We start from the raw sequence: 9,077 nt of genomic DNA on the forward strand, positions 1-9,077 counted from the left end.
GAAATTCAATTATTGATATTCATACCCATGCAAAGGGGACAAAAGTTTGCTGCGCAGTGATGATCAGCTTTACGAGATTTCCTAATGAATCGCGAATGATTCTGCATAAAAAACGGACTATAATTAAAAGCCCTTATGTAATAAGGTAACTTTTTTTAAAACTATTCGAATTGAAAAATATTGGTATGCGATTTCTTGGTTATTGAAAAAGATATTCTTTGTGTTCCCCAATAATTATTATTATGTGTGCTTCCTTAATTTACAGAACAGGGAGCATTATGTAACAAATAGTTTTGCAGCTCTTCATTACTCAATTACGTCCACTTAGCACTCGAGTCCACTTGTAAAAGCACATCAAGTGCCCTAGGCATAAGTCTAATCATGGGGCACACACCTGAACTTTGACCGCCCTTATTACATCTTTGCCTTTTACAACGAATGCCGCAAAAATGGAAGCCTTACCGAAAAGGGAAGTCGTCAGACAGTGAGACTGCCAGTCTGCCAGTTGAGCCGTTCCCCCAACCGGATGTAGATGTATGCTCATCCATCAGTGAGATGGATGGATCCGGATCCGGTACTGCTACCTGGCGAAATATGTGCACAATCAATTTGCGCTCAAGTTGAGCGCCTCTTTGGCGCCCCGAAAAGTAGGCTACGCAAATAGAGCCTTGCCAATCATAACCACGTTAGCAAAGTGTAGCTAGGCGGCTTGGCTAATTGGCGTTCATTCATGGGCCTCTGTCTCGACAGCGATTTAGTTCCATCCTGTGCCCCTCCGCAGGACTCGCGTCTGCGCAGAGTCTCTCCGCGAGAGAGAGGCAGAGAGAGCGAGCGAGAGAGTTCCCTTTGCAGCACAGCGGAGTTGAGCGCCCATCTGTAAACAAAACAGTTTCAGTCGCTATCTCGCAGTGCCAGGATACGGTGGTTCGACGGCAGAACAGGGCAAATCGGTCGCGCACCTCCCGAAAACGTAAATAATTGCCGACGGCAATGGTGTCGGCACAGCTCCATTGCATTTCTGTGTGCGAGTGTGAGTGTTATTGTGGCAATCGCGTGACTTTTCGCCATCGCCAACTGCCTACATAATACATCCATCCGGGGATCAAAGGAGCAGCAGCAACAATTTGCTTTGCCACTCTATCAACTCAGGTACTGCATGGCCCACATGTATAATGTATATGTGTATTGTCTATGTGTATAGGGATAAGTGTGTATGTGGTGGGGGAGGGGGAGTTGTGGCAGAAATGTCTTGGTATGATATGAGCCAGCCATTTGGACCACTATGTGCGAGTCCAATTTAAATAAGCCAGCGAACATGCAAGGACGCCAGAGCCAGGCCAATCGATAAATTCAAAGGAAACGAAGTGGTATCCTCTTACGTCCAACAACCCCAGGTCTGCTTAAGAATGTTACGACCGCAGCAGGTATTTCGGGGCCAGCAAAGCCGGGCTAAGCAAATTGTGTATGGTGTGTGTGTGTACTTCTATTATTTTTGCTGCCCCAATGAGCAAACGGACGAAAAGAAACAGACAAATGATGTCAACGAACCCTATTTCACTTTGGTCGCATTGAATTTAGTTGTCAACTTGATTCCCGAACTGCTTTGGGGTGGCCTCTTCCCCGGCAGTTACACGCCACTTCACCAATGACTTATCTATGCTAATGCCACACCATCTCACATTTTGATTCGGATTATGGAAAGCAGCTGGGCATATTGAGACATTACAAGAGTTCGCCAACAAGCTCTGGATACACATAAATTAAGCGAGCCCAGCGCCAACTCATCTGTACCGCCGTAAACATGAATCGCGGCTCCATCGAGTCGCTTCAAATTATAGATTTTCCTTCTGCGCCAAAGAATAATATGATGTCATTTGTCCTTTTCCAAGTTGATTGGGGGGGAACCGAGACTTTACACAGCCAGACTGGCAATTAATTCAATTTAAAAGCAAATCCGATTGTGTTTTTATTCGATGTCAGCAATGCATGAGCAATTTCAAAACAAACAACTTCCCAACCAACTTTATGCCTGACCAACTTATGAATCAAATCGTTGGGCAAAAGAAGTATTCATTAAGCGATGTCTCGCAAAAATCTTTTTGTCAGTGTAAGAAGCTTGTATATTTGTAAAGGAAGCTTCTTTTCGGTTTGGTCCTTATAATATTTCGCCAAACACAACAAGTTTCTTGAACTTTACCATACACGTTATAGGGATTGGTTCGCTAACATAAGATTACAGTATTGTCGAGATTAGTGTGTTGTTAACTTATTCCTCATTTTACAACTATTAAAACGAGTCCTTAAAGACCGATAACCGTGAGATAAATACTATAATAGGCAGGCATTACACTTTTTTCTGTAGTAATTTTGGGATTGAGTTTTATAAACTATTAAGTTTTATCCAAATAATAAGAAAAATTTAAGTGAATAGATTCAAACGTCGGTATTTTTATGTATGCCAAGTTAAAAACAAATGATGGCCCATAAAATTCTTAACACATAAAAAGAAACACATCAAAACGCCACCGCACTTATAACCTTAATAATATTTACTGTTTGAACTCTGAAACCGTAAACAGAAAATGCTATAAAACTCGGACGTTTACGAGGCACAGGATCATTATAAGGCTTAGCGGTTGTTTCGCCTCTTCACCTTCCGTTGTCAATCCGCGAAGATAAAGATTAGTGTCCTGTAAAGTGCGCACATTAATGGTCGGGACCCCAAATGAATTACCATTATGGTTAAATAATGTCAAAAACAAAAGAGTCGCAAAAAAAATGCAAAACTCGCCTAAAAAAAGAAAGAGGAGTTGCTCATAGTAGTAGCATGGTAAAATGTTTCTGACAATCAGCTTTGAACTACGAAGTGGTTTATCATGCATTTTGATCATTGATAGTGATGGGTCTACTGACGGTTATGGTGACGATAAGTTTGAAGGCATTTTTGCAAAAATCGGAAAAGAAATTGTCAACGACTCTCGAATAACAATTTTAAAAACTTGATCGAAGATCCTTCTATATGATATGCGAACCAACAATAATTACACAATAATAACTAAAATCTTTGTGTGAACACAAACAAGCAGTTGGAGTATGTGTCGTTCAAACGTATCAACAATTTTCTTCTAAAAAAAAATACTTTTTCAATAGCGGGGACAAATATAACGGTTCATAATCTTAAAGTAATGAACCGCTTATTTATGTAATAGGTATGATAAAATTAAGACCTATGACTAGTTTAAGAATTCAAATATTTATAAACTCTAAAATTAATTAACTCTACAGTTTAAAAGATGTAATTGGTTGGTTAAATTTACCGAAAAGTGACTGTAATTAACAGTACATTTTTATACCCTTGCAGAGGGTATTATAATTTTGGTCAAAAGTGTGCAACGCAGTGAAGGAGACGTCTCCGACCCTATAAAGTATATATATTCTTGATCAGGATCACCTCCTGAGTTGATATAGCCATGTCCGTCTGTCCGTCTGTCCGTCTGTCCGTCTGTCCGTCTGTCTGTCCGTCTGTCCGTCTGTCCGTCTGTCTGTTTCTACGCAAACTAGTCTCTCAGTTTTAAAGCTATCGAATTGAAACTTTGCACACACCCTTCTTTCCTTTGCACGCAGTATATAAGTCGGAACGGCCGGGATCGGCCGACTATATCCTATAGCTGCCATATAACTGATTGATCGGAAATGCCATAACTTTCGTGTTTGTAAAGTTAGGAAGTTGAGATTTTCTATGGGTTTTATATTTGGCCAATCAATCCGACCTACCAAATTTCATAAGGATCGGCCGACTATATCCTATAGCTGCCATATAACTGATTGATCGGAAATGCCATAACTTTCGTGTTTGTAAAGTTAGGAAGTTGGGATTTTCTATGGGTTTTATATTTGGCCAATCAATCCGGCCTACCAAATTTCATAAGGATCGGCCGACTATATCCTATAGCTGCCATATAACTGATTGATCGGAAATGCCATAACTTTCGTGTTTGTAAAGTTAGGAAGTTGGGATTTTTTATGAGTATTAAGAATGCATTATATGAATAATTTTGGAGAATATAATTTACAGAGTATTCTGCAAGGGTATATCAACTTCGGCTCCGCCCGAAGTTAGCTTTCCTTTCTTGTTATGTTTTATATTACGTAATGACAGTAAATTCAAAAACTACTCAAAAGGAAAAAAATTGTTTAAAAACCAATAATTTACCAATGATTACAATTAGCAAATATTCGAAACACAAAAACTCTGAAACTACTGCTATTACAGTAAAATTAGAACTGTTTATTAATGTAATCGCCTCGTTCATTCCAAGAAGGGTGAAATTGTTTTTTAGCTAATGGGATGGCGCTCTAGAACATGGGAATTACTGGTTTCAATCAATAAAAATTGTTTTGTGTGAAAAAGTGGTACATTAGAATTAATTGGTTCCTGGAAGCATACGTTATAGATTTAAAGCATTTACACAAGCTAAGCCCAAGGCAAAATCATATTAATCTTGTAAAAGTTTAAATGAAAGGTTTGCATGAGCTTTTAAAATGCACTGTCACTTTTTTGTTTAGAAAAATAAGGTCGACCATCGAATTTAAGAAGGGAAAGCTGAATGGTATCCCTGTGTTCGCCATCAATCAGTGCGTCCTTTAGTCCAAAAAATACATCATTCATGATGAGTCCAAATGGGTAAAAGGCAAAACTCCACCTTTCCTGTAACAACAATGAAATCAGTGGATGGGCGTGGCAGCTTAATTTGTATGCTATATTTGTCGAAAAAATATAACTTTTGCTACTCAGCTGAAATTATATTCAAATACCTATTCCATTATTGAATTTTTATACAAGAGACTTTAAGTAATGTAAAATAAATGTGTACTTTTACAAATAAAGTATGCTCTAAGCAATAAAATTATGTACCACCTAGCTATGACATTGTATGTCTAATGAAAGATGGTATTAAAGGGGTGAGTATGGTTAATTCGGCCAAAAAAGCCCTATTTTCATGAATTTTGTCACACGATACGGTTAATGTCAGATTAATCAAAGTACACCATTTAAGCTATGTTTTTACAAATTTTCATCGAAAAAAAAAAAAAAATGAACCGTTCGCAGCCAAGCTCCGTAGGCGGTGAACAGCATAACACGTTACTGGTTCATCAGAAAAAATAAGAAAACATTTATTTTATTAGTTAAGATGTTTCTAAAGGTAACTACGTTGAGTTCAGGATCGTGTTCACCGACTTTGAAATGGCAATTTTTCAGGAGAGCGTTTTAAAGTTTTTAGACACCCAAAAATCGAATAAAAAACGAACTAACTCACCTACGTGCAACTACCTATAACTTCGGATGTTTTACCCGGATCATTCTAAAACTTTAACGCAATATTCTTCAAATGTTGTGCATTCAAAAATAAAAAATTGTCAAAAAAAAATGTAAATACCATACCCCCCTTATCACAACATAATTATTTCAATGCATGAATAAGATTACCGACAAAAATATAACATAAACTCACCATTGTCAACTCAAGTGCTAGCTAAATCAATCAAAACGCAACTATTCTCCTGCTGGAGAAACATTTCTATTATTGGCAATGTGACTCGTAGCTTCAATTCCGCTATCCAAGAGCTTTGGTAAATTTATTAAATTAATATTTTTTCAACAAATGACTTAAAGAGCTCAATCTGTTAAAAATAAAACGCGAATCTATTGATATTTTAAAGATCTTAAACAATATTTTAAGTTCAGTTTTTAAAATAGGTTTCCAAAAACAATAGTATTATTTTAATCTATTTATATTTATATCTTGTAGTTGCTAGGATCGATGGGGTCAAAGCATGATAAAGTTTTAAGTAATACAACACATTGCATGACCATATCCTGTCGCTCTTATGTAATACATATGTGTGTAAAAGCTAAACATAAGACTCATCATAATCTTTTTATACATGCTATACTCATAAAACAAAAAAATATTTTAAATGAATAATAATTTCGGAGACAATAGACTTAAGGGGGTCTTCTAGTCTAGAAATTTAAGAAAATCGAAAATTTTTTTTCATAATTCGATAGTTTTTATATTCACAAATATCTCCCTAAAAGGATTTTTCAAAACTCAAATTATTTTCAAAGTTAAAGCCGTTTTAGTGACGTGGCAACTAGACCGGTTGAGCGAACAATTGAACTTTAAACGCGTTTTTCTCGAAACTACTTTTTTTGATGCGGTCGCCACTATATCTCAAGTTCTAATCAGTCGATTTACCTGAAATTTGGCATGAATATTCTTTAAATATATCTCTATCGCCAAAACCAACAAAAAATAAAAATTTTAAATTTATATTATTTTTAAAAATTTGACAAAATGCAAAAATTATTGAAAAAATCGACTTTTTTCTTTAAGTTGCCGCCATTTCATGAAAAAAAAAATTATTTTTTTTGGTGCTTCATGCCATAGCGACATTCGTACTCATTAAGAATCTATCATTGTTTTATTTTTGAGACAACGACAAGCATAGAAATCATGGCATCCCCCTCTTCTTCAAGATGGAATAACTTAATGAAAACTAATTTTATTTTTTAAATTTATTATATGTACTCCTTTAAGTTTAATAAACAAATGATAAAAAAACGGATAAAAAAATATCTATTGCTTTTTTTTATTAATTGTTAAAAAAGGTCGAAATTCGAGCCTCTAGACTAGAAGACCCACTTAATTACATTATTCCATAAAGTAGTGATAGTGCATTTGACACATTTCCGGACACTAAACTTTTGTACAGAAGATCGGTCTTACATTGAGAAATCAACTTCGGATCCACGATTTTTCTGTGTATGATTCTACATAAGTATTTAAGTTCTATATTTTGCAGTTTTTAATCGGTGTACAAATTCTCAGACATTTCCCCAAAAACAAAACATAACGAAAGCACCGCAAAACAAAGTTCATTTCTCCACAGACCGATCCCAGTGGTCCAGTAGTCGGGCAGCGCTGTCAACGTTGCCCAGGGAGATCAGAAGGGCGCGAATGTTGCGATTCCGGTTCTGGTAACCCATCTGGACCAGCTGCTCCAACTGGACCTTGTAGCACCAATCCCAGCGACCTTCTTCGCGGCGAGGAGAGTCAGCTCGCTTGATCTGTGGTGCAGAAGTGGTCGGCCGCTTTTGGGACTTTTCCTGGCTGCCATCGAGGCCACTGTCACTGTCACTGCTACTGCCACTGCCACTTTGGTTCACGGGGATCCGTCCAGCGAAGATGCCCATTCCCCTTAGCTCGCCAGGCGTGCGGGGGGTGCGGGGGAGCGTCGCCAGGGGTTTGGGAGTGGATCCTTGTTTTCGCGACCTCGCTGGGGGTTCGAGCCCCCTTTGGCGCCCTGCGATGCCTGCTGAAAAGACATGGCCACGTTGTCCTCGTAGGCCTGGAGCATGAAATAGTTTAGGCGGCCCAGCATCCTGTACCCTCCGGGAACGAACTCCAAGCGCGATATGTAGAGGTCGCGGCGGCGTCCCAACTCCTTCTTGGCCGGACTGAAGGCCATCGAGAGCATCTCGCGCAGGTTCTGGTCGCTGTTCAGATAGTGGCGCATCGTCGCGTTCTCCTCGATCAGGCTCCGGATCCGCGGATCAGCCTGCAGCAGGTTCCGCAGCACACCGGGCTCATTGAGCCCGAAGTAGGCCATGTTGGCCGAATACAACGACCTCATAAGGCCCTCGCGCACCGCCGGAGTCTTTGTGATATTGATGGTGACCGGGCTCGACGTCGGAGATGTACGGTCGGGCACTTCCGCTCGGCAAACCACGTGAACCGTGACCCCGGAGACGATGCCCTTGCTGTCGATGGTGCCGACGTCACGCAACACCTGGCCGGCAAAGACCAGGACGATGCGGGCTATAGCCTGCTCGAAGCGCACGGCCACCAGGGCACGCAGGTTCCGGATCAGTTCCTTTTGGCGCAGCGACACGGTGGCCTCGCGACCGCAACCCTTTGCGCGGATAACTATGGACCCTTCGCAGTTCATGCCTTAGCTTTGTGCAGTCTATAAAAAGACCAGATCCGGGTGTATTTTCTATAATATGGAGCGAAAAGTTATAAAATAAAAGTGATCGATGAGAGCTATGTATGTATATGTCGTTAGTCCGCCCGAATCCCAAACGCTCCGGGTGACATTCAGTAGAGCACCTAGATTCGGCAGAAAGTGATCTGTATTGGTGAAATGGTATTGGTGAAGGGTATTGGTGAAAGGGTATTGGGGAAAGAGTATTGGTGAAGTGGGTCGATGTCCAATGAACGTCGAGATCACGGGTGCTATAATAAATGCCCCTTAAAGGCAGTATGTAAGAATGTAAAAAAAAAACATTTGTAATCATTTTTTTGAAATATATTATTTAATTTTTTGCCCCAAAAAAACACTTTGAAAATAAAAACAAAAGACAAATATTATTTTGTAATAAAAATTGCAATGAAATGAGAAATATTTTAAAACTCAGATTTAGACCATTTTTAAGATTTTAAAAAAAGGAACTTCTAAACACAAAGAGGTGCTAAAGGCGTAGTCCTGTTACTTAAACCCTAACTCTAGTTACCCTTTTGCCTACTTTTCTCTCATCTAGTCAATTACCTGCACCTCGCCGTGTGAAAACGAGCAAACATCAAAAGCGCCCAAGGCCTTCAAAGTCAAAATCAAATTTTGTTCCATTTGGACACCAGGGAGAGTAAGGAGGCTGGATCCGCAAAACGACTCAAGTTCAACCCATTTATGTAGCACCATGGGCGCCAACAGTTCGAGCAGATCCGACGCAAGTCTGCTCGGCGATGACGACGGTAAGAAAATAGTTGGCGTACATTGCGTTGATTGTGCCAATATGTGCTCAAAAAGGTGGGAACGCAATCAATAGACAATTTTAAGCAATATTTGATTTTATTATTTTGAGGCCCGCTGTGCATTAAGGAGTTACGTTTGTGTCAGATACTGACAGCAAGGACTATTTTAATTTGGTTTATATTATTTCAAACTACATGTTCTGCAAAAACGAATTAGAATATTGTAGAAACACGTTTGCTTAGTACAAACAATTGTATTTA

The 9,077-nt window shown here is 39.3% G+C and overlaps 1 protein-coding gene across 1 annotated transcript; it reads right to left on the bottom strand.

Moving 5' to 3' along the window:
• Positions 1 to 6,840: 6,840 nt before the first annotated feature.
• On the bottom strand, positions 6,841 to 8,135 carry LOC108047369 (ubiquilin-2). The gene is given in 2 exon segments (XM_017127525.2): positions 6,841 to 7,269; positions 7,272 to 8,135. Coding segments are annotated over 2 exon segments (1,071 nt in total). The 5' UTR covers positions 8,014 to 8,135; the 3' UTR covers positions 6,841 to 6,940.
• Between the last annotated feature and the right edge of the window lie 942 nt (positions 8,136 to 9,077).

Source organism: Drosophila rhopaloa, unplaced genomic scaffold (genome assembly GCF_018152115.1).
Source record: "Drosophila rhopaloa isolate 14029-0021.01 unplaced genomic scaffold, ASM1815211v1 contig_155, whole genome shotgun sequence".
Taxonomy (NCBI): domain Eukaryota; kingdom Metazoa; phylum Arthropoda; class Insecta; order Diptera; family Drosophilidae; genus Drosophila; species Drosophila rhopaloa.